At 41.4% G+C, this 27632-nt stretch overlaps 1 protein-coding gene across 2 annotated transcripts in view; it reads left to right on the top strand.

Annotated features, from left to right (window-relative positions):
• The window catches only part of LOC148507794 (cell adhesion molecule CEACAM8-like), a 133897-nt gene that overhangs the window by 24611 nt on the left and 81654 nt on the right, over window positions 1-27632 (top strand). For both annotated transcript variants that reach the window (XM_088445608.1, XM_088445607.1), the window contains exon 2: window positions 15133-15489. In XM_088445608.1, coding sequence (XP_088301734.1) covers window positions 15133-15489 — 357 coding nt within the window. The remainder of the gene's footprint in view (window positions 1-15132; window positions 15490-27632) is intronic.

Below are 27632 nucleotides of genomic sequence, written 5' to 3'. Positions count from 1 at the left end.
GCTTTTGCCAGCTTAACTCTTTTGATTTTTTTAGTGGGAGGAGGGCTTCCATCGTCATGTGAAGCTGAACCACTAGTCATGAACATACTAGGGATCGACCTTAGCCGTTCCTTGCCACTCTGTGTCGTGAATGGCATATTGGCAAGTTTACGTTTCTCTTCAGATGATTTAAATGTTTTTTTCAAGGTCATTTTCCTGAACATTGTCATTTGGGATTGTATGTGCCCTCTATTATGACATTGGGCATCGGCCTTGGCAGACGACGTTGATGGCATGTTATCGTCTATGTCATGACTAGTGGCAGCAGCTTCAGCACTAGGAGGAAGTGGTTCTTGATCTTTCTCTATTTTATTTTTATCGGAGAAAGTTTGGTCCTCCATTTATGTTATATCAATTTGATATATACGTGCGGCTAAACACAGAAAATATTTTTTTATTTTTGCTGGAGAGTAGTGCACTTTGTGGGTTACACCAGCCTTTAAGAAATGAGCCAGCCGGCTCTTTACTTATGGGACACAGGCGCACGCTTGGTGCTGCTCCTTTGTTGATGCACGTGCGGCTACTGCGCTCACAATTCACAAACACAGAAAATATATATTTTTTTGGTTTGGACTGGAGTGTACTTTGGGGGTTACAGCACCCTTTAACGGTCAAGCCAGCCGGCCCTTTACTTATGACACAGGCGCACGCTTGGCACTACTTTGTTGATGCACGTGCGGCTACTGCGCACACAATTCACAAACACAGAAAATATTTTTTTTTTTGGTTTGGACTGGAGTGTACTTTGGGGGTTACAGCACCCTTTAACGGTCAAGCCAGCAGGCCCTTTACTTATGACACAGGCGCACGCTTGGCACTACTTTGTTGATGCACGTGCGGCTACTGCGCACACAATTCACAAACACAGAAAATATATTTTTTTTTGGTTTGGACTGGAGTGTACTTTGGGGGTTACAGCATCCTTTAACGGTCAAGCCAGCCGGCCCTTTACTTATGACACAGGCGCACGCTTGGCACTACTTTGTTGATGCACGTGCGGCTACTGTGCACACAATTCGCAAACACAGAAAATATATATTTTTTTGGTTTGGACTGGAGTGTACTTTGGGGGTTACAGCACCCTTTAACGGTCAAGCCAGCCGGCCCTTTACTTATGACACAGGCGCACGCTTGGCACTACTTTGTTGATGCACGTGCGGCTACTGCGCACACAATTCACAAACACACAAAAAATATTATTTTTTTAGCACTTGGGGGGAGCACCCCTGATGGACAGAGCACCCTCTGGACAACACTACAGCACCCCTTTAGGACTGGGACACTGCACAGGACTTTGGAGTGGACATAGCCCCTATGGAGAACTGACTGCACAACACAGTCCAGCCAGCCCCTATGGACTTTGAAGTAGTGGACACAGCCCCTATTAACAACAGCAGCACAGCACAACACAGCCAGCCCCTATGGACTTTGAAGTAGTGTACAACAGCAGCACAGCTCAGCACAGCACAGCACAACACTACTCTGCACTACACTACACTACACAGCCCAGCCAGCCCTAACTCCCACCCTCCCTCTTCACTGTCCACAGCCAAGTGAGAAAATGGCGCCAACGCGGGTACCTTATATAGGTTCCAAAACCCGCGAGACTCGGAAGGCGGGATGATGACGTTGTGCATCGATTTCAGATCCGAGTCAGGCGGGAAAAGTTGAACCTGACTCGGATCTGCCTCGGATCGGGAGGGCTTGGGGGGGTTCGGATTTCAGAAATCCGAACCCGCTCACCCCTAATATATATATATATATATACTGTATAATATATATATGTCACAAAACACAAAACACAATACCTTTATCTTGCGCTGAAAAATAAGCAGCACCTCAAATTGGAACCCCTAGCAGTGGGCCCCAAAATAACCCATGGATGGGGTATCCCTAGAAGTGATACAAGAAGAATCCACCCTCATTGGACCCAGGAACCAAAATTAATGAAAGACATGTTCACCACAACAAGGGACTAATTAACTAATTGTGCAGTTAAGAAACCGTGTCTACATTTATATATTTGCACCTTTCTAGCACCCTCAGAACTTTTTTTTGTGTATGTGTTTCAATATATATATATATATATATATATATATATATATACACAAAATCCAATAATTGACAGAAAATAAACAAATAAATAAATAAAAAATTAATGCAATATAGAATTGTAAAAAGAGTACAGTTGTAATTGAAAGGATAACAGCATATAATCAGGAAGGATAACATAGGACAAAATAAATATTATTAATTTTCCTTCATAGCTCTAAATAAAACTGATATCTAGATAAGAACTATAGGAAGGATGGATGACAGGGATAATTTGAATAAAATACAATAGACTAAATGTAATAGATCTTACGCTTATAAGTGCTAAAAATCTATTGGAAACTTAGGAAGCCCTATTCACCAAAGGTACAGAGTTGAGGGACTAGTGTATGTGTAAAACCCCCAGTAAATTAGAATTATTGTAGTTGTGTGGCAACCATTACGTGGAGAATCAGCAGTTAGGTGAGTGATGGTGGGGGGAGGTGAAAAAAATGGGGGTAAAAAAAGAAAGGGGGATATGGGTAGGAGTGGGGATAAGACGGTGACCAGTTAGCCTAGCGGTTAGTGCCATGCCATGGTACATCAGCCAATAGGGTCTTATGGTGCTGATCTACCAGAAGCCCCATCATCCTAGGGGGAGAACCAGTGATAGGACATGGTCCAAAAAGGATAGCAGAAAGGGTCATAAAACCTGCGAGTAAGATGTGTTTAGAATCACAAGCAGGTACAGTACCTATCCACAATGACCACCATGTCCAAGTCTGTGGGGTGGGGGAGTGGGGGGGGGGGGTGTGAAGGGGGGATGTTATGGAGTTGTGTGGGGAAAGAGGAAAATGGAAGGTGAAGAGGTGACCGAGAGAACTATGGTTAGATGTTGAGTTCTACGGTATCATTTAAACCATGTGGGATCAAAGTATTGAGCTGAAGAACCCAAAAATCCTCCCTTCAGCATAAAAGGTTAAATTTATCACCCCCTTGCTGGGTGAGATTTATCTTTTCAATAACTTTGATAGTCAGATTATTGATTTTGCTTTTTTGACATACTAATAAATGTTATGATAATCTATGTGTTTTAATGCCTTTCATAATATTCCTTTGATGTTCCAGGAATCTAGTGTGAGGTGAACGAGTGGTTCTCCCAATGTATTGTTTGGTACACTGACACTGTATAACATAGATTACATATTGCGTCCTACAGTTTAAAAAGCTATTGATTTTGAGCTTTTCTTTTGTGCTGGAAGAACACACTTCAGAACATTTGTATCTGTGGACAGACAGGTTGTTTATTTATCTTTTCTGCATTTACAAAATCCTTTAGGTGTAGGTGGTAACCAAGATGTGAGGTTAGAAGTTGTACTAAAAACTTGAACCTCATTAAGTGTTAACATGCTGGGGGATAGTCTCTGTTTGACTGATAAAGTCTTGAACACTACCTGTCCATTTATGGATAGTGCTGGTTCCAAAAATCTATCGAATCTGAAAATAGACAAATTTCTTTTAATAATTTTCCTAATCTCTTCTGCTGCTGTGTTGTATTGTGTCTGGAAAGAGAGTGATCTGTCTATTGTCGGGAATGAATCCTTGGTATTAAGATTCTTATGTGCATTGGTAACAGATAGTAGTTGTGATCTACAACAAAGAGCCATTTCTTTCAGAGTTTTATCTAAAATATGAACGGGATATCCCTGACTTAGGAAAGCAGAATAAAGAGTAGTGGCTTGTTGTTTAAATGCCTCTTCTGCAGAGCAATTTCCTTGAAGGCAGTGGAATTGCCTTTTGGGAATGTTATTCTACCATGGTTTGTAATGACTACTTTGTAATTCAAGTAGTTATTATAGTCAACTTCCATAATGTACGTACATGAGTGTATTCTATTATACTTTATAGTAACGGTTATGTTTAAAAACATAATAATTGTTTCACTAAAATTGATTATGAATTTCAATACAAATGTCTGTTCAAACAATCCGAGAAGGTAGTGAGTGATAGGACATCCCCATCCCAAATGAAATATAAATAATCTATGTATCTGTCATAGAGGACCAGAATCATTATGAATAGTCGACCACAGACATACTGCTCCTCAGAGAGGCCCAAGTATAGATTGGTGAAGCTCGGAGTGAATTTGGCCTTGTGCTTTTAAATAAAACTGTGAGTTAAAACAAACTAGTTGTGCTCAAAATCTAACCTAATTGATGATAAAATAAAAGTATTGGTGTCCCAGCCTAGATAATAATTTACACCCAATAGCCCCAATTCATGTGGGATATTGGTATAAAGTGATTCAACATTGCAAGTGACTAGTTTAAATGAATCCTTCCATTCTATTGATCCAATTTTTTGTATCTTTAATGTAAAATGTTACAGATGTTATATAATTATGTAGATGTGTGTCTACAAAAGCAGATAAATTGTTGATAAGTGATCCCACTCTTGAAATTATGGGGCATCCTTGTGGATAAATTAATGACTTATGGATAGGTAGATGATAGTAGATTGGAATAACTTAATGGGGAACTGATAAGAACTGCTCTGTCATTTGAAATGGCCCTTGAATCAACTGCTGTGAACAGTTGTTTAATTTCCTCCACATATTGTAATCTTGGATTGGAGATAAGCTTTCTATAAAAGGATTCATTATTTAACTGCCTATTAGCTTCTTTAATGTAATCTTCAATGTTCTGGATTACTAAGCCTCCACACTTATCAGCTTGTTTTATAATAATGTTTTTATCTTTGATTAATATTTTTAGGGCAATTCATTCATGTTTAGAAAGATTATCACTGTGAGAATAAGTTTTAGGATTATTACAGAGATTCTTTAAATACTATTAAGGGCCCCATACATCAGCAATAAAAAAAAATGATTCACAGATCCTGTGATTTTTTTTCCCCAATCCACCGATCTGCGCCTATACATTATAGATATTTTCCAGTGATTTGCAGATCTTGTAGTACAAACAAATATTAATAATCCGTGCGCTTCACGTCTGTGATAGAAATGCTGCAATCGGTTCAAACAATACTGCACCCAAAATACACCAGAAATACAACAAATAAAACACAGGGGAACCTTGCGCAAAACCTTCAATGGGTACAGTGATGGTTAGGGTGGAGAACTATTCATAACCACCACTTAGATCAACTTGTAGAATCTGAAAAAACAATTGTCTAATATGAATGTCTTATTATGATGAGTTCATGCTTATGGATCCTCTTCTTAAATAAAAATGGTTTGCCCAAACGTCACAAAAGTCATACATAAACTTCTTCACACACACCGTCGTGTCTTCTTTGTTCCTCAAAGATATAAAGGGAGACAAAGAAGGGCCACAATAGTGTAGTACAGTTTTTATTGCTGACAAAATTGTTAAAAACACTGAGGCTGCATACCAGATTTCAAGGTGTAAACAAACACCATCAAACACAAGGGATTTGTAACAACAGGGTACCTCCTGGTTTCAAGAATCCACCCCTTTCTAGCCTTGGTCTGGAACAGCTACTCCTTAGATCACCATCGCGTTTCAGCTGTCATAGAGCCTTTATCAAGGTGTGTCTGTGCTCCTGCTGGATCCCAGCTTCCAAGTAGCCTGCACCGCTCTGCCTACTCCCAGGAACAAAGAAGGAACAAAGAAGACACGACGGTGTGTGTGAAGAAGTTTATCTATGACTTTTGTGATGTTTGGGCAAACCATTTTTATTTAAGAAGAGGATCCATAAGCATGAACTCATCATAATAAGACATTCATATTAGACAATTGTTTTTTCAGATTCTACAAGTTGATCTAAGTGGTGGTTATGAATAGTTCACCACCCTAACCATCACTGTACCCATTGAAGGTTTTGCGCAAGGTTCCCCTGTGTTTTATTTGCAGATCTTGTTCAGGAAAGATACATCTGCCAAACATGAAAGGCTCAGAATTTTTACTAGTACTGGTCGGCAAATCGGCTGCTCGTTACCATATACTAGCAATCTACAGTACAGCAACGTTTGGTCTGTCCAACATGTTGGATGACCTGGTTTACCAATTTCCAACAGATTTTGGTCAGAATCGGCGATTCGTGTACCCCATACATTGCCAATTTTATTTCTCCAGTCATCTGCAAAACGTCCAAGCCTGCACAGATGTATGGGTGCCTTTACTCATAGCAATCAATTACAACATTGCTTTCTTTTTCTTTGCAGCACTAAAAATTTAATTGATTGCTACAGTGTAGCAGCACACTTATCTCATTTAAAAGTTTTCATTAATGCCCCCATTGTTGTTTCACTGTATAAACTTGATGCTGACCACTACCAAGCACTCAAAATGAAGGGGGGAGAAGGAAAAGAAAACTCTCATATTAGGGGCACACTATATCAAAGATTGAAAGATGGAATAAAAATTAACTTTTATTCAAGAATAATTAAAATCATTAATATTAAGTGGGCAACAGGAAAAACAACGATTGACATGACATGACAAGAAAAATAATAATGCTAAATCAATTCAAAAATCACCTCTATATAAAGACCAATAGATATTCTAAGGTGTATAAGAAAATGTTATATTAAAGTGCACTGTACAATCAGGTATTAGGTGCAAGAAAAATTAAAACCTTAAAATAAAGTGACAAACATCTTGCTATTATAACACTAATAATTTCCGCCAGTCCGGTTCACAATGATGCAAGGTGGCTTTAAAGCACATTCAGCAACCATTAATCACTGCCAAAAATAGACCAATGTCCATAAAGTGACATGTGCACGTGCAAAATATAATAGATAATAGATTATTACACAAATGACAAAAAATTAAGCACAATAAATAAATATATCAACAAATCTATTATTGATATCCTATATTGATATAAGACCTCAAATCAATTAAATGGTGAACAATTTATCATATGTATTGAAAACAGATTTCCAAAATGTAAATTCATTTATATATAAGTCACTGTATCAATATTGTGATCATCCAGATACAGTGACAACCACGTGTTCTATTAATCTGTCCCTATATGGGAAACAAGCTTGTAAGGCGTCCCTTAATATAGACAATTGATTGTCATCTCCTTTATATAGATACTGGCAGGTAGAAATAATAGTACCTGTGTACTTATCAGTCCAGAGATCTACTGTTACCAGTCTTACTAATGCATAGGACTGGTAATGAGAGTCCCTTTCTTGCGGCACAGTGAAAGAAGAGAGCAGTACTTTCTCTGCTGTCAGCGCGGGCAATGTAGTCACCCTGTTACATCAGCATTGCAGGGTGAGACTACAGAGGCAGCAGCTGATGAGAGTCTAGTGAGTGAATAGAAGAAAAAGATACCTGACAGCGGGGAGCAAGGAGAGAGCGCCCACTTGTTTCTTAGTGATCGTGGTGAGAGGAGTCCCCTTGCGCACAGGGACCCCTGTTGATGACGTGGCCCAACGCGCGTTTCGCCTAGCGGCTTTCTCAAGGAGGCACACATGTTGCTAAGCAGACTGGATGTAAATACACCCGGTTCGCTTTTGATTGGCCAGCAGATATGATTAGCAGTTGAGTCAGCCAATCACCATATCGTCAACTGGAAAAGAGCATTACTCTCATAACGCCGAATAGGAAGATTCAGGGCGGAGTTTATGCAGATCAAATAGATGCCAATCATTCTTCACAGTTCATAGTAAATACTCAGCTTGCATCAGCATTAAATCAATAATAGGTAAAATTTGACTATTACCATATATATCATATCATTATTGAAAGGAATATTCACTCTTTGGTCACAAATTAATTATTCAGTAAGTAAGGTAAATATGAAAAAGAATATTAAAAACAATTTACTAATATATCATAACTCAGTACAACTGAAAAATTAAAGATGCATGTCATATCAAAAAAATATATTAATTAATGAATATGTGCATAAAGATCTAAATGACATAAAAATATGTATAGTATAGCAGACAAAGCCCAAGTTAATATGGATAAAGATGACACAGTTATCAAAAAATATATATTGTGTGTCAATATATAAATATGGACATAGATATGAATTAATATATACAAAAACAGAAGAATAAATAACTAAAAATGTATCAATTCATCAGAAAAAAGATCTAAGCAAAATAATGATCCAACATATGAAAATAATTGTAATACAAATAAACCACTCTTGTTCTAATTCGATGTGAAAAAAAAAAAATATGCAGATAAATAATCAAAAAAGTGAACAATAAAAAGTAAGTGCCTGTAAAAAAAAAAAAAAAAAAAATGTGAATAAAGAAGATCATAAGGTATATCAATGACATGTGATAATGTGATACTGTGTGTAGATGGTCTTGACAATATCATCAAGACAATAAAATGGGGGGAGGGGAAAATAAAGGGGGATGTGTGATCGTAGTGTTAGTTATGTAGAATAATAGTGTAAAATTATATTAGTGTGTATTCACCACAGTATTAATATTAGGAAAGAGAGGTAAAGAGATATTATTACAAAATGAATAAATTAAAGATCAATAAAAATGATTTAGTGAATGACAAAACTATCCATAATTCATTATAAAGTACTGACTATCATAGTAAACATGAGAAAAAGTGGCAACAAAGTAGTCAAGTTTAGAAAAAGGGTAACCAGAATTCATATTATATGTTGAGAAAGGGGCTGTAATTAATGATCTCATTTAAGCCATTTGGGTTAACTGAATCCAATTTAAATGTCCACTCACACTCCTTTTTGAGCAGTTCTCTGATGATATCTCCACCCCTAATGTTTAACTGTACACTCTCAAGGCCAAATGCTCGAAGATCTTTCAATGAGCTTTTGTGATGAACTAGAAAATGTCTCGCCACAGATGTAATTTTCTTATTTTTGGCCAAATCTGAGATAGCATGTTTTACATTGCCTATATGTTCTAATACTCGTTGTTTAAGGGGGCGACTTGTCATACCAACGTATCTCATGGGATAAGTACATTCAAGACAGTACACTACTGCTGAGGTGCTACAGTTAATAAACTGGCGTATTTTATGAACAGTCCCATATCGATCATTGATCATCTGTTTCTTCAAACTACCAAGCACTCTTATGGCTGGGATAATTTCTTAACAGCTGACAACCCTACTATAAGTATAACTGAGCAGTGCTAAGCAGTGAGGAAAGCCCAGCAGAATTCAGAGGAGAGCATGGGGAACAGAGGGGAATGGGGTGTTGTAGCGGAAAATCTCATCAGAGAGGGCATAACTGCAAATGATATTGTACTGGTAATAACATGTAATTTTCCCTCTTGTACAGTTGTAGGTAAACTCCTTTGTCAAGCATCATTCTAGGGTCTGTGTACTCTAACCAGCATGAGGTCTGGTGTGTGGAAAGGTGGCAAAACCTTTGAAGCCAGACAAGAGAGGATGTAAGAAGGTCTGTCTTCCTGAATCAGCCATAAACATGTCCCACTGTATATGGCTTAGAAGAAATATGTCTGTGGAATTATATGACAGCTGGCCAGGCCCTTCCTAAAACAGTACAAATTCGAATAGGTTTCCTGTTGCACCAGATATCACATATGCCTATATGTATCAATGTCATTAACCCCACATAAATCACTATCTCTCATCAGAAACGTGGGGGTGCTACCACGGACAATGTGTAGTATCACAGACTAATACAAAGAAGAGGGAAATGTCCATTGCGGTGCACTAATCAAAAAATGTGGCATAAAATATAACTTTTATTAGTTTATACATAATATAAAGGACTAAAAAGCAAAATATTTAAAAAGGGGGGTAATAGTGTGTGTAATATGAATGAGTGTATTAATAAAAAGGCGTACGCTCCTATTACACTATGTATCCTGAAGTCGGTATCAATTGACTGGTTAGCATATGTAATCCAGGATATGTAAAGACCTTATCACCTAGTTACTACGATCCATGCATGGGAATAATAATTGAGGTTTGTGTAATATGTGGGACCTTGTCCCCTTGCAAATATATAATAGGGTACCTATATCCCAATGGAAGCTAAATTATTTCCCACTCTTATAGGCAAAATAATACTATCCTCTAATATCGTAACCCACGCTACCTAAATTGTATCATAAATTGGAGCGTGTGAGGATTGCCGTTTCACTGTTCCGAATGGTGACAATGGAGAATAACTCTCCTATTAGTATTTATTAATAAGTTATCACCCAATTCTTATACAGTGTTCGTGAGTCTTCCACTGTTTATAGTGTTTCTCCACATATATACACAAATGTGGTGCTCTTTACTTCTAATATTAACGCTTGGTTATCTCAGCACATTAATAGTGTGATTCCTTTCTTTATTCTTCACTCTTACAGTGACAAGCTTCCGTGCTTATATCCTAAATATTCGCAAGGGGACAAGGTCCCACATATTACACAAACCTCAATTATTATTCCCATGCATGGATCGTAGTAACTAGGTGATAAGGTCTTTACCTATCCTGGATTACATATGCTAACCAGTCAATTGATACCGACATCAGGATACATAGTGTAATAGGAGCGTACGCCTTTTTATTAATACACTCATTCATATTACACACACTATTACTCCCCTTTTTAAATATTTTGCTTTTTAGTCCTTTATATTATGTATAAACTAATAAAAGTTATATTTTATGCCACATTTTTTGATTAGTGCACCGCAATGGACATTTCCCTCTTCTTTGTATTAGCCTTCCTAAAACAGTCCTTAAGAGCCCTGTGTTCTGTTTGGGGACAGTGATCAAAAGAATGGATGGACCAGGGAGACACTTGGTCTCCGGAGGTTTGAATTTCCCCACCTAGTCACTGGGCATGTTTATTGACCCAGGCCTGTTTCCCAAACTTCAAATAGAGCAGAGTGGGTAATTAAATGACCCATGCTCTTGTGGCCTGAAAACCCAGAGCTTCAGCCAGCGAAACAATCGATTTTGAGCTGAAAAGGGTTGAAATCATCCCCAGGGAGGGGGTGAGGGAGTTGCCTGGAAAAAGCAGCAATAAATATGTGAGTCAACCCTGACCCACTGCATTAGGCTATCGAAGGATACAGATGATCCCTAATTAGTCACTGGGAAGGCATCATCCCAGAACCATTTAATCCACGTGACCCGAATGGTTTGCTTCTCCCTTTTATTTTCTGGAATGTGTGAGTAACTGTGTGATTTTTTTTAACATTATTATATTCGTTGTAACTTTTTGAACATAAGCTTTGAAGACATTCTTGAATTAAACATTAATTCTAGTTCTGGATCTGTGTTTTTATGACCCAAGACCTCATATGGCTCATGTTACCTATTTTTCTAAGTATTGATAATTGTGTGTGCAGGTAAGAGCAGAAGCTCACTTTATGCTTAAGTATTAGATTCTTCTTCTGCTGGTGGCAGGTAACAGGTTTAGTTAACCACACGTCTGAGGTAAACTGTAAAAGTCACGGGCGGCTCTTCTCAGATTGGCGTATCTGGAGGGTCGGCCCGCAGGACCGTGACAGGTGTTGCTATCAAACCCTTAGAATTCTCAGCTTCTAAATAATCTGTAATATATCTGGCTGGGGTTGGGTATGGAATCACAGCTTTCGGGGTGCCGCTGGTCAGAATACTGACAGCGGCATCCCGACAGTCAGAATCCCGACACCCATAAGGAATGAAGGTAAGTGGAACACTAACCCCTACCCTAAACTCCCCCCAGTGCCTAAACCTAACCTCCCCCTCCCCACACCCTAAACCTAACACTCCCTCCCCGGTGCCTGAACCTAACCTCCCCCCTAGTCCCTAAACCTAACCTTTCCCTCCCCGCACCCTAAACCTAACACTCCCTCCCTAGTGCCTAACCCTAACCAACCCCCTAATACCTAATCCTAACCCCACTACCTAACCCTAACCTCCCCCTAACACCCCGATGCTTACCTTTGGGATGCCGGCGGTCGGGATACTGGTGCCGGGATCCCAACCTATCGGTATTTCGGCACTGGTATTAAGAGACCATCAGCATCCTGCACGCCGGTATGCCGACTACATCCCATCTGGCTGCTTAAGCTGTATAGAGATCTATAAAACGATAGACACATAATATAATCCCATTGCAGGGAACTTGCACTTCATATGTAATCCCTTGGGCATCTTGATTGCAGCTTTTCTTCCACTTGATCCTTCAAAAATATAGTGGTGGAAAAAATCATTGTGAAAGGAAAAACCCTCACCATTATCCTAGGTGGCGGGAAGGCATACAGTATATTGGTTAGACTTATATAGACTCTTCATGGAAGCCGTTTAAGACCAACAAAAGTGGTGGGGTAGATTTTTTTTACAACGCACTTTCCTTTCTTCATTTTGGTTGACAATGAATAAAAATAAGCATCAAATGGATTGAGCACTTACATGAAGGTGCACACATAGAAAGAATGGGAGATACCTGGAAGTTAAATAAATGCATTTGTGTAATTAGGCAATCTCCAACAGTACCATGGTGCCAGTACACAAATGGTAATCACAAATAGTTGTTTTAATATTGGTGGCTGGCAATGCTCCTGCCTTGCAGTAGTCTCACTCACTTTACCCTTGAGCTATGCATCAATTGTTACCCACACCTATGAGATTGTAAACTCATTTGGATATAATGAGGCTCCAGCCAATCAGCTCCCAACTGTCATCTGTTTGAAAAATGACAGTTGGGAGCTGATTGGCGGAGCACCATTTATCATATGCAGTGAGTTTTATCACTCGTTGTGTATGATAAAAATTGTTGATAAATAGGCCCCTCTATAGCAATTGGTTTTATTATGAACACAACAATGTATATGCATATTACACAAGTAACCCAGACCATGCTCTCAACATGTTTCACCATAGGCTTTGTGAAAAGGGATAACCTAGAGTATCACAGATTATGTTTATATAGGAGACCCATTAAGTATATAGGTGTGGTATAATTACTCAGCTCATTACTGGTTTTGCTGGCATTTTACAGGTGTTTACTATGGGACATATTGTCAAGGCTGGATTAAGTTTTGTGGGGACTCATAGGCACTTTGTGAGGGTATATGCCACACTAATATACATAAAGAAGTTCATGATCAAAAATTGAAGATTCACTGAGAATTATATGGGGTACACATTTGGATGACTGTGCCGCTTACCAATGAACCCAGCGACTGTGTAACTGATTTTGGTAAATTTACACACTTACCAATCGGCTGCATGATATGTCTAGCAGGACATCACAACTGGGCGGGCATTTAAATATGCCGTCAAGTTGTGATGTTCTTGGTACTGGATCCTGTGGCCAGCTTATGGGTTAGTTGGTAGTCTGATGTGAATTGATAATATTCAGATATTTTGCATCTGCAGTTGTTCCAGAGGTTTCTGTGCTAGTCTGTGCTGCATGAGCAGCCTCTAGGGAGGAAGCCACAAGCTTATCATTTCTACTCTTTATTGGTCTGTGCAGATAATTCTCATGCTGGTTTGAGGCAGATGGGCCCATAATTTTTTTGACGCCTCAGGGCTACAGAGTTGCCCATAGTCCAGTCCTGCATATTGGTACATGTAACATGCATTTAGAAAAGATATATCAAAGAGGTTCAGGCAAACTCATATAGTTGGCCTTGAAGTTTAAAGAACACCTGTCTCCTGCACAGAGTGTATGGCAGGCCATTTACAATGTGCACTCGTCACCTTTCTCTTGCATTAAAAAGTTGTGTGTAGGTGACACTCATGCATGGCAAACATTAAGTTGAAATTATCCTTCACTGAGTGAAGGGACTGGCCGGATAGAGAACACACTAACTAGTAAAGATAAGCTGGCCACACACTAGACCAACTTTCATCCAACCATCCAACTAGTTGGCTGGTTGGAATGAAAATCTGGTAACATATGGGAGTAACTGATGATCAGCAATTTGCTCCTAAATGCCAGAAAAAAGATGAAAATGGTCATTCAGACAAGTTTGTTAAATGTTTGATCTAAACAATTTGTTAAAACAACAGTTTTGGTCCATTTTCCGGAATTTGGGAGCAAATTGCTGATTGTCATTTGCTTTCATACCTTACCAGATTTTCATTCCAACCAATCATCTAGTTGGATGGTTGGATGTAAGTTGGTCTAGTGTGTGGCCAGCTTAATGGTGGGTACACACTGGGCGATATTACTGAGCGACTGCACGATTACGACATCGTAATCGTGCAGTTGCTCAGTAATCGTGCACAAATCGTGCACTTTTATGTCGGAAACGACCAGCGATGCGCACTCCCGCTGGTCGTTTCCGACACTGTCCATCGCCTGAACATGCAGCACAATCTGACGACCTCGTCAGGTTGCTGCATGTCGGGGAATGGGGGAGAGAGCCCGGTGCTGAACGATATCGTTAATGATATCGTTCAGCGGCTGTGCTCAATGTCATGAACGACATTGAGCACAGCCTGCCGGGGACACACTACACGATATCGCTCAGGGAGCATATCGTGTAGTGTGTACGCACCTTAACTGTATAGCATCAAACCTGTCCTAATGTTCAGTATTGTGTTTCCATATAACTGGAAATAGATAATAATTTCTGCTTCCCAACCACACTGCATGAAATCCATTCCCTTAGGAGTTGTACAAGGACATTTTTCTCTATCCACAATAATTGATATATTTTATTATGCTGCCTTACAAGGAATCCTACAACACTGACAACTCAGTCTCAGTGTTTCTGTATTCACTATCTTAGGCTGCTGAGTTAACTCTGGTGTGATTGCTTTTGCCTATCTTTTTTGTACCATGTGACTGCTGTGTCCAGTCTCCATTTTGTGTTGTTTGAGAAAATAATATTGTGTGCTGTGTCTATGAGCCGCTGACAGGCTCAGGGCAGTTACCTCAGCTATAGATCATATCCATTTACCCACATAATACCATTACCATTCATTTACCCCATGTCACAGTGATTTCCTCTGATGGACCTGGCTTATTTATCTTGGGTGACACAATACGACTGTGCTATAAGAGATGGAAAGTTCTGGAAATGTCATTGTATATGCTGCTAATGGAGAACCCTGGGTTCCACTGTGTGAATAATTATCTGCTTTCTCTTCCAGCTCTCCTCAGTGTGTGGATGAATCTGACCAGTGGGATGATCAATATTCAGCTCATCCCTCAGTATCCAGTGATCCGGGAATCTGTCACCCTGAGTGTTACTGGGGTCACTGGGAGCATCCTGTCTGTCAAATGGTTTAAAGGACTAAGCGCCAGGGCTGGGGATCAAATCCTCACATATATTCCTGGTGTTACTCCCCCACTAGTTACTGGGCCTCTGTACTTCCCTCGGGCAAGGCCTTTATCTAATGGCTCATTACTGATCTCAGATCTGCATATAACAGACAGCGGTGATTACACAGTGCAGATACAGACAGAGAAAGCACAAGAACAAGCCAATGTGACCCTGACTGTCTATGGTGAGTAACGTGTAGTCACTGTGCCAGGCAGACGTGTGATGTATAATGACCGGTGTCTCCTCTGTGTGCTGCTGCCAGGTACAGGGGTCAGTGTCGGACTGGGGTATGAAGGGTCCACCAGGAGTTTGCAATAGGGGTGTAACCTTCTGCCAAAGTGGGTGTACCCAGAGAATAGAAAGGTGTGGCATTAATATGTGCCAATAGATGAAGGAGGAGTTAACTAGCGATAGACCTCCAAAAAGCCAGAGAAAGAGTTGTCCTGATCAGTTCCAGATTAAGGTCCACATGGTTCTGGAGCAGAAATGTATTAAGGGATTATTGCGTGCCACTACAGGGGGCGTGACCAGTGCTGTGTGGGTGTAGTCAGCACACGGTGTGTGCTTTGTGCCATGGGGTGTGGCTAGTTCCATGGGGGGGAGGTATAGCTAGCACCTACCTTCAACTATTTTAATTTATAGGGGAAGATTCAATTAGCCACGGTGTTTACAGCGCAGGTAAAGCTCCATATTTAACAAGCAGAACTATTCAATTATGCATTTTCCCTACAAGGTAAACCTGTGGCTAGCTTGTGTTGTTAACCCATAGATTCCGCAGTAAGTGTCTGGAATCTATAGGATAGCCCCAGGGCCGGCGCTAGGCTATGCTGCGCCCAGCGCCATCCTGTGTTGCCGCCCCTTCCCTCCTCCGCTCCCTCCCCCTGAGCTTAAATATGTACTATAGCGCTGGGAGGGAGGTGGGCGTTTCCTGCGCCCTCCGGAAACAGTAGCGCTCCGGGCGACGGACCGGCTTGCCCGTGCCTGGAGCCGCTACTGGTTACTCCTCGCGTTAAGCCCCAGAGAGTGCATTTAACGTCGATTCTTATGCATTGTGCACCCTCTGGGGCTTAACATGCAGGGTAATTGAATAGCCCAGGACGGAGCTTTAGCCGAAGGGTAAACCCCGTAGCTAATAATGAAGCTATAACAAATAAAAAGTTTTTTTCTGAACGGGTATATACAGTAGAGTCTGCTTTTTACTTGAGTGCTAGAATAGTTTAGATTAAAATAAAAAAAATCTAAAATTGTTCACTGTTTATTGCCATATTTTTAAAAGTGTTCATCACAGATCCAGAGCCAATGTTGTGAATTAATAAATCAATACGCACAGTAGTCAAAACACAAGTCAGGTTTTTCGGCGATATTATCGCATTGGTGATAATTTATTGCCGATTTTTTAATGTAAAAATGGAGAAAACTTTTCTCCATTTTAAAAAGGGGGAAAATGTGCAAAATCCCTTTTTTTGGGTAAAAATGTGCGGATTTCTTACAGAACCCTTTTTTCGTAAATTGTGTACTTTGGCGAAAAACGACCGCTGAAATTTCGGTAATTTTTATTTTTTTTCGTGAAAAATGAGTTTAATGTATTGGGGATGTTATTTCGGAGGGCCATAAAGATGCGCCAAGTGTTTTAAACATCGAACGTGTCTGGCGCAGGTGCTTTTTAGCGGTTTTAAAAAAAATCACCTGCGCCAGCCACATGCGATGTTTAAAACACGTGGCGCATCCTTATGGCTCTCCGAAATACCAGCCCCAATACGCTAAACGCATTTTTCACGAAAAAAAAAAAATTACCGAAATTTCAACTGTCGTTTTTCGCCAAAGTATGCAACTTATGAATTTTTTTCTGCTCAAGTATCATTACGGGGGCTCTCCAAAGGGTTCTGTAAGAAATCCCCACATTTTTACCCAAAAATAGTGATTTTGCACATTTTTTTCATCTGCCCTACGCTGGAGAGAACCCTTTGGAGAGCCCCCATAATGATTTTCTCCAGTTCTTAGGCGAAAAATGGTCGCTTTTCGCCGTCGTTGGTGAAATCGGCTGCAAATCGGCCGATCGTGGCCCATTCCCCGACGACGGTGAAAACAGATTTCGCCTCTACTTGAAAATGTCATCCATTGTGATTACATTTGCATTATCATCAATTCTGATATCTTATGTGATGTAATCTATTCTGATACCACAATGGATGACAGGGCTGACTGGACAAGGCACCGGGAGCTCCACGAGTGGAGCCAATGTTTGGCTCTAATGGCTGTTTAGTTGGTTAAGCCTATTCTATATGGGTTATGTGTCTCTATATGAGAATTCTTTTATCCAGTGGGGCTATGCTATGACTGATGAAGAGGATATACACTAAGCTGCGTCTTATGACTTATAGATACCTATTTTTGTTATCTGTTTCATATTATGGACATTAGTCTTGAGAAAGGTCTATATATGGACCGAAACGTCAACTAAAAAGTTTGTATCTGCTGCAATTACTCTGTGAAATAAATATTCACAAGTTGGAATGGCGAGAGCCTTCATCCGAAACATTGAGGAGTGCACCCCGATATATCTACCTAGAGGTGTGAGTGCAGGACTAACGGAGAGATATACACACACAGTATATAGTCAGCAAATGACCCAGCACACTCCTTCCATGTAAACAATATGCCGCGGTGCCCGCTGCAGTTGCGGATATATAGTTCCAAAAGCGGCACACAGCTGTCGAGTTAAATGAATGAAGATGGCACAACAGGTGCTGCAACGTTTCGGATTTTAATCACTTGACGGCGGGTGTTTAAAGCCCGAAACGTTGCAGCACCTGTTGTGCCATCTTCATTCATTCAACTCGACCGCTGAGTGCCGCTTTTGGAACTATCTATATAGGAAAAAAAACGCGGCATTCCGATGTAGATATACGTAAATAGAAAATGTATTTGGCAACAAGATGCCGACGTTTCAGAGCTGCGCTCTTTTTTCAAGGCAGCCAAATACAGCATATAAGAGCAAAAACAAGAGTAAATGCAATGAGTCTTACCTTAAGTAGGTGACCGGGATCACTGGCCTGTTGCAGACCGGGCAGTACGCACACACGCCGGGGCCCTGGTCCCGTCGTGATGACACCAGCAAACCGTGACACGGTTGCCAGGCAACCGGTTCGGAGCTCGACAGCGTCTCCCCGGTCTGCATAACAAACTGCAGCGATACCTGTGTATACATAACAACACAACCTCATGACAATCCTAAGCATAGTATATACACCAGGATCAAGCAAAGGGCTATGCAATCAAAGTAATCTGCAGTGACTTATTAGGTATATCAAAACCCTCATATTAGAAAAATTACAAATACTTAGTGAAGAGGATTTAAAGTACATAGGAGTTGTCACCAACAGCTCCAAATATACTCTGTATTACCTATATAGATATAATATGAGCCATATAGGTGAAATGTGTGCTATGAGAGGAAAAATGTTCCTCCCAATAGGTGGCACAGTATGTTAACGTGGGGGTCACGTAACCCCACATGTGTTAAGAGTAATGCAGCTGAAGGAACAGGACTATTGGTAAGTGTTGGCACATTCAGTGATAGAGGCATACACTGAAAGGGGCATAAAGACTAGTAAAGCAACAGGTAGAGGCATACACTCTCAGAGGCATCAAGACTAGTACAGCAACAGGATATCTTTCAATACGACAATAGACATCCTATATCCTTAAGGCACACTGTAACAGGAACTCCATCAATATTCATTCAAGTGAAATGGTGTTCCAGTTAATTTTTTCGTTGAGTCCACAAGGTGAGATATCTAGTTGATGTGTCCACCGGGCTTCCAAACGAAGTAGATTATTTTCTCTATCTCCTCCCCGGATGGAAACTGGTACTTGGTCGATGACCATGTGTCTCAAAGATGCCAAGTACCAGTTTCCAGTTGTTTAGTGACAACTCCTATTTACTTTAAATCCTCTTCACAAAGTATTTCTAATTTCACTAATATGAGGGTTTTGATATACCTAATAAGTCACTGCAGATTACATTGATTGCATAGCCCTTTGCCTGATACATACTGGTATATAGTATGCTTAGGATTGTCATGAGGTTGTGTTGTTATGTATACACAGATATCGCTGCGGTCTGTTATGCAGAGCGGGGAGATGCTGTCGAGCTCCGAACCGGTTGCCTGGCAACAGTGTCGTGGTTTGCTGACGTCATCAGGACGGGACCCCGGCCCCGGCGTGTGTGCGTACTGCCCGGTCTGCAGCAGGCCAGTGATCCCGGTCACCTACTTAAGGTAAGACTCATTGCATTTACTCTTGTTTTTGCTCTTGTATACTGTATTTGGCTGCCTTGAAAAAAAGAGCGCAGCTCTGAAACGTCGGCATCTTGTTGCCAAATACATTTTCTATTTACGTATCTACATCGGAGTGCCGCAGTTTTTTTTGCCGTTTATCTTATTATTTTTTATTTATTTATTGATACCGTTTGAACAGCATCGATATTAGAGAGATTTGATTGCACAGACCAGATTGCCCATACCTCCCATTTCAATATAAAATAACTTTGTCACACAGAAACAGTTTGCGGTTACAACACACACAAAGGTACTATATTGTAAAAAGGGTATAATCAGCCTTAATCTATACAATGCAGCTATATACAGGATAAAGACAAAGATAAAATTACCAACACTTCGCTATGCGGTCTGGATCCTAGACTAATCAGCTGTCCATCAGGATTGCTGTGTGTTTCTTTAGGGTCAGGCAGGGAGAAAGGTAGCAAAGGAAAAAGGGAAGGGATCCAGACTGCATGGCAATTTATAGGTGTAAAATTACCTTTGAACATAAGCTGAATACTCAGAGGGCTTCCCTATTGGCCCTTTATTACTGAGTCACAATGGTTGTTGCTATTCATTTGTTAGTAAATGGTTGACGTCACTGGAGGTTGAACTTGTTAAAAAAATACCTTTGTACTAACATTTGGCATGCAAATCTACAGGGGAGGTGTACAGTGATTTATACAGTATAGAGTATAATTCTTGGCAGGTCTTCATAACTCGATAGTGATCCCTTCCATATTCATTCTGTTGGTTTCATATTCCTGTTGAGACAGAGGGAAATCGGTAGATACTACTCATGACCCATTTATCTTATTCCTAATCCCAGATATCATATAACTGCTATTTAACATGTAACATTCACTGTATACCTTTAAAACACATAGCATTGTGCGTATCTCAGTCAGTTTAGGGTTAAATGGGATATAAGTTTATTGTAAGGAAAGGCTGCTGTCCGTCGGGGTAAGGTTTCCGACAATAATACTTAAAAGCTGGCTATGCGATTGAAACGCAAAACAGTATTTAAACAGTACTGCTGTACTAACTTTATGTGTTTATGTAATGTAAAAATGGCGCTTAACTGTTGTGAGCACAGAAGCATGGCTCTCCATTCACAATATGACGGGTTGCGGGGGCATGGGATGCGTGTGCATGTATAGCGAGCATGTGCAATTGCGCGTGCGCAAGTGCGTGCGCAAATGCGGCGGGAGCCTGTGTTCGCATAAGATGGCCGTGGATGATCAAATCGTTCAATGGATGTCGTGTTGCGATTCGTGCGCAATTAAGCGATCGCAACCAATTTATACGGTTTCGACAATTTATTAACAGTTTCTTATATAGCGCAGCATATTCCGTTGCGCTTTACAATTGGAACATTAATAGAACAAAACTGGGTAATAACAGACAGATATATAGGTAGGAAGGCCCTGCTTGCAAGCTTACAATCTATAAGGAAATAGGCATTGATACACAAGGATAGGTGCTATATACTACAATTTGGTCCAGCCAGAATGCAGAGTTTCTTGCTGGGCTGCATGATCCAGTCACGCAGGAATGTCGGCCAAATGTCAGGAGGATGTGAAAGAAAGACAGTGTGTGAGGTTATGTGTGGACTGTGAAAGGGGATGTAATTAGACATGGAAGCTATGAATGTTATGTGGGCGGTTCTGGAATCTGATAAGCTTGCCTGAAGAGGTGGGTTTTCAGGGAACGCTTGAAGGATTGGAGACTAGATGTAAGTCTTATTGTGCGTGGTAAGGCATTCCATAGAGTGGGTGCTGCCCGAAGAAAGTCCTGTAACCGTGAATGGGAGCAAGTAATGCGTGGGGATGAGAGACGCAGATCTTGTGCTGAGCGGAGAGGTCGGGTTGGGAGATATTTTGAGATGAGTGAAGAGATGTATGTTAGTGTGGTTTGGTTAATGGCCTTATGTGTAAGTAAAAGTATTTTGTATTGAATACGGTAGAAGACCGGCAACCAATGGAGGGACTGACAGAGTGGGGCAGCAGACGATGAACGTTTGGCAAGGAAGATAAGCCTTGCAGCTGCATCAATAATGGATTGTAACGGCGATAGCCTGTTTTTGGGAAGACCAGTAAGGAGACTATTGCAATAGTCAATGCGGGAAACAATGAGTGCATGGATCAGAGTTTTTGCAGTGTCTTGTGTGAGATATGGTTGAATTTTGGATATGTTGTTTAGATGTATGTAACATGATTAGTGTTCCCTCTAGCTCCGGCGGCAGGCAGGGCGCCGGAGCTAGAGAGGGCAATCTTGTGTGCGCGCCGAAGGCGCGCGCGTCCGATAAGGGGGAGTGTCTATAAGACGCGTCCCCTTTTCGTCATACTTGGGGGCGTGCCCGGCGCTTACGGACATGCCGGGCAGCCCCCAAGCGCTGCAGAAAGGGAGAATAGATGCCGGGCATATGCGCCCGGCGTCTATTCTCCGGCGGTGACCGGGTCACCGCATGTTTGTCCACCCGCGGGACACTGCGTCCCGCGGGTGAGAACGGCTCCCGCAGGCTGTTAGGGCAGGGCGCTTTTTGCCCTCCTCCTGGAGGGCAGGGTGCTTTTTGCCCTCCAGAAGGAGGGCAGGACGCCGCGCCCCGCTAAAACAGCCTAGCGGGAACGCTACATGATTTTGAGACAGATTGAATGTGGGGAACAAAAGACAGTTCAGAGTCAAGGATGACACCAAGGCAGCGAGCTTGTGGAGCAGGATGGATTGTCGAGTTATCAACCATGATCGAGAGATTAGGTTGGTAACTGTTATTGGCCGGTGGAAATATAATTAATTCTGTTTTAGAAATATTAAGTTTCAGGTGGCGAGATGACATCCAAGATGAAATGGCAGAAAGACATTCAGTGACACGGACCAATACAGATGGTGATATATCTGGGGAGGATAGGTAGATTTGAGTATCATCTGCATACAAATGGTACTGAAATCCAAAAGAGCGGATTAGTTTGCCAGACGAGGTGGTATAGATTGAGAATAACAAAGGACCCAAGACAGAGCCTTGCGGTACTCCAACTGATAGAGGTAGCGAAGAGGAGGCAGAGCCAGAAAAATGAACAGTAAAAGAGCGATCAGAGGTAGGAAGAGAACCATGAAAGAGCTGTGTCCTTAAGACCTAGGGATTGTAGTGTTTGTATGAGGAGAGATTGGTCAACAGTGTCAAAAGCAGCAGAGAGATCTAGAAGAATTAGGAGTGAGTAATGGCCTTTAGCCTTGGCAGTAACCAGATCATTACTATAGTCAGTGCTGTCTCTGTGGAGTGTTCGGAACGAAAGCCGGACTGAAGTTGGTCCAATAAGTTGTGTGAGTTTAGAAAGTGTGTGAGGTGGGTGTAGACAAGTCTCTCAAGCAGCTTGGAGAGGCATGGGAGCTGAGATATAGGACGGTCATTTGAGCGAGTGTTGGGGTCAGAATTTGTTTTTTCAGAATGGGAGTAATCACTGCATGCTTGAACAGTGATGGAAAGATGCCAGTAGCGAGAGACAGATTGCAGATTTTAGTTAGGGTTGGAATGAGCACAGGAGACAGAGCTTTACTGAGTTGTGAGGGTATAGGATCTAGAGGAGAGGTAATAGAGTAGGAGGATGAGAAGAGTGTAGATACTTCATCTTCGTTTGTGAGGTAGGGAATTGAGCAGGTCACTAGCTGAGGAAGAGCATACCATTTCATTTCGGATCTTATCAATCTTGTCCTTAAAATAGGAAGCAAGATCAAGCGCACTGATAGTAGCAGGTGGGTTGGGTGAGGGATGGGTAAGAAGCAGTTTAAATGTATTAAAAAGTCGCTTGGGGTTAGAGGCTTGAGCAGAGATAAGAGATTGGAAATATGTTTGTTTGGCAGCGTCCAGAGCAGCACAATAAGAGTTGTAGATAGTCTTATATGTGAGGAAGTCACTTGGAGTACGAGACTTTTGCCACTGACGTTCTACTTTACGTGAGAGTCTTTGTAGATGCCTTGTTAAGTAGGAATGCCACGGTTGACGTCTAAGTCTACGTGGTGTGTGATATGTAGCTGGAGCTACTTCATCGAGGGCTTCTTCTAGAATCTGGTTTAGGTGTGATGCAGCAGTCTCAGGAGAAGTGAATGCAGAAATTGGTGAGAGTTGTTGTAGAGAGGTAGATATTTGTTGAAAGTTAATAGCATTAATATTTCTACGGGTTTTAGGAGGCTTGGGTGATTTCAATGACATAGAGGTTGATGTAATGGAGGAGAGTGTGCAGGTGATAAGGTTGTGATCTGAGAGAGGGAAAGGAGAATTAGTGAAATCAGAAACTGAGCATAGTCTGGTAAATACAAGATCAAAGCAGTGGCCCTCCTGATGAGTAGAGGAGTCAGTCCATTGGGAGAGGCCAAGGGAGGAGGTTATAGAGAGTAGTCTGGAGGCATGAGGCGATTGTGGATAGTCAATGGGGATATTGAAGTCACCCATAATGATGGTGGAGATGTCTGGGGATAGGAAGTGAGGGAGCCAGGCAGAAAAATGTTCCAGAAATTGTTGGGGTGGCCCAGGTGGGCGATAGATAGCAGCAACTCGTAGAGAGAAAGGGGTGAAAGTCCTGATAGAATGTACTTCAAAAGCTATAAATGTGAGTGACGGTACCTGTGGGAGAACTGTGTATGTGAAAGATTGGGAGAGTAATATTCCTACCCCACCTCCTTTACAATTACCAGGCCTGGAGGTGTGTGAGAAGTGTAGGTCACCATGTGAAAGTGCAGCAGGGGAGACAGTGTCTGATTGTGTGAGCCACGTTTCTGTAATTGCCAGAAGGTTGAGGTTAGTTGAAATAAAGAGGTCAGGGATGGATGTTAGCTTATTGCAGACATAGCGTGCATTCCATAAGGCACATTTTAGTGACTTGGAGGGTACAGGGAGGCACGCAATGTTTATGAGGTTAGCTGGATTTATAGTTCGTTGTGGGTGTGGCATGTGGGTTGGGCCTTATATTAATTCTCACTGAAGGCACCCATTCATTAAATCACCAGGGAGCATCAAATGCCAGTCCTCTTTTGCAGCGTATATATACAGGTTGAGTCTCCCATATCCAAATATTCCGAAATACGGAATATTCCGAAATACGGAATATTTTCAGCATGACTGAGATAACGAAACCTTTGATTTTTGATGGTTTAATGTACATAAACTTTGTCTAAGGCACAAATTATTAAAAAGATTGTATAAAATAACCTTCAGGCTGTGTGTATAAGGTGTATATGAAACATAAATGAATTTCATGTATGTACACAAACTTTTTGATGCACAAAATTATAAAAAATATTGTCTAAAATGACCTGCAGGCTGTGTGTATAAGGTGTATATAACACATAAATGCATTCTGTGTGTATATTTGGGTCCCATTTCCAAGACATTTCATTATAATATGCAATTATTCCAAAATACGGAATATTCCGATATCCAAAATACTGGTCCCAAGCATTTTGGATATGGGAGACTCAACCTGTATATATATATATATATTGTGATAGAAGCACTGTATAAGTGTGGAATGGCTTCTATGTATGTCCTAGATCCCTGTCCTATGTGTTTTGAACCCCCCCCAGGAGAAGTCTGTTTGGGAAAAACAGACTAGAAATGTCGCTTTAGAGAAAAGTCGGAATAGGTCCTGGTAGTGTGGATGTGAGGAGAGGGAGGGCTCCATCCACAGGCCACTCCAGGTGTTGGGCCTTTCAGCCTGGTAGCAGGCTCATTAGGGCTTGCACCTGGAAATGGCTGATATAAGCTGGGTTTATTTGTGGCTGAGTGTCTCACACCTGGGAGAGCAGGCCTGCAGGCTAGCTTGCTCTGAGACACTGTTTTGATACAGACCTGTAAGTACCGTGGACGTGAACTTGTTTATAATGTTCTGATAGTGAGGGAACCTATTGTCTAGTTAGAGCCCAGACGGGCTAGGATTTTGTTTGTGTTTTGTTTTATTTATGTGCCTGGTACAATAAAGACTGTTTCTCCGGCTGCGGTATGTGTAAAGAGGGAGTCCATCTACCCCAGGAGAGGGACCCCTATCCCGACTGTCACAATATATATATATATATAAAGCAGCAGAAAATGGCGGCACTTGAAGACTTGAATGAATATTATTTAATGTGCTCCTCACACATGTTACCGACGTTTCGGGGCCACACGCCCCTTTATCAAGGTGAATAGAGAGACCGTATATATATATATATATATAGTGTTCCCTCTAGCTCCGGCGGCAGGCAGGGCGCCGGAGCTAGAGAGGGCAATCTTGTGCGCGCGCCGAAGGCGTCCGATAAGGGGGTGTGGTTATGAAAAGGGGGCGTGTCTATAAGACGCGTCCCCTTTTCGTCATACTTGGGGGCGTGCCCGGCGCTTACGCCCGCATGCGCCCGGCGTCTATTCTCCGGCGGTGACCGGGTCACCGCACATTTCTCCACCCGCGGACACTGCATCCCGCGGGTGAAGACGGCGCCCGCAGGCTGTGAGGGCAGGGCGCTTTTTGCCCTCCTAATACAGCCTAGCGGGAACGCTATATATATATATATATATATATATATATAAGCCATGTCTCCTGCTCTGAATAGCAGGAATAAGCGGCACTCATCCGGACTTAGCAATGAAGTAAAGATGTTTTATTCCAGCGTAAACCAACGTTTCAAGGCCTAAACGGCCTTTTTCTCAAGGTGTGCATAACAAAACAAAACAACAGTGCTTACCTTTATACAAGTAGATCACAAATGAAAAAACGTCTGTCCAACAGCGCGCCTCCGTGCGGCGGGAGTCGCCCCCTGATGACGTCATCAGACGGTGTCATGTTGTGGAGAGAGAGAAAGCTGTCTCCATGGAAACAGATCACAACAGTGTGTGAAAAATAGGCGGAGCCTAGCACACACGGAGAGCAGTGCTGTGGGAGACGTGAATAAACAAAAACAACCAAATGACATGTAGGAAAAAGAATTGACATATCGCAGATTAAAGAAGTGCAGTGTAGCTGCACATGATAATAGCATGAAAAATAATAACATGAAAAATAATAAATGATACATGGATAAGCCAAGAACACGAATATATACATACAAACATTCACATACTAGCAAAAATACATGATCAGTGAAAACTCATGAGTACTAATCATTATCCTCTCAATATCGAAAATGCATGTAATACTGAGATTTAAAAAAATGTCTAGGGATAAATACAAACAATAAGGATAAATCTGTGAAACGAATTAAACCATTTATATGCACCAATTAAATACATGAATTAAATGCATGATGCCCAGGAGATCTTCTCGTTAAGACCGCGTGGATGAACCGTATCCAACGAAATAATCCATTTGGTTTCCAAACGTGCCAAAATTTTGGCACGACCTCCCCCTAGCTTTAATGGAGCCACATGATCGATAATCTTGTATCGTAAGCTTGTTAGAGGATGGCCAGCAGATTTAAAATGGCGGGCAACTGGTTGATCAGAGTCCCTCCCTTGAATCGCTAATTTGATTGAAGAACGATGAATCGCCATTCTCTCTTTGAACATACGTATGGTTTGTCCTACATAATGCAAGCCACAAGGGCATGAGAGTAAATAAATAACAAATCTAGATGTGCAAGTTAAGACATGATGGATGTAATACTTTTTTCCAGTATGGGGATGGCTGAAAAAATGACAAGGGGCCATATAGCTACAAGTAATGCACGAAGCACATCGATAACAGCCAGGTTTTTTGTACATTGTGCCACTATGAACAACTGTGGTGGCCTGTGAAGTAATGTCTGCTCTTACCAACATGTCTTTGAGGTTTCTGCCTCTCTTGTAACTTATAAGCGGAGAAGTGTTAGATAATGTTCCCAATTCTTTGTCCGTGCGGACGATAGGCCATAGTGCTTTGGCAGCTTTGGAGACCACGGAGCTGCTCAAAGTGAATTCCGTCACAAATGGGATTTTATCCAGCGTACTGGATTTGGGTGTAGGATGGAGTAAATGGTCCCTAGACATTTGTAGTACTTCCTGCTT

Source organism: Taudactylus pleione, unplaced genomic scaffold, assembly GCF_031769625.1.
Source record: "Taudactylus pleione unplaced genomic scaffold, aTauple2 ptg000384l, whole genome shotgun sequence".
NCBI classification, from domain to species: domain Eukaryota; kingdom Metazoa; phylum Chordata; class Amphibia; order Anura; family Myobatrachidae; genus Taudactylus; species Taudactylus pleione.
This window is presented reverse-complemented; position numbering and strand designations above follow the sequence as displayed.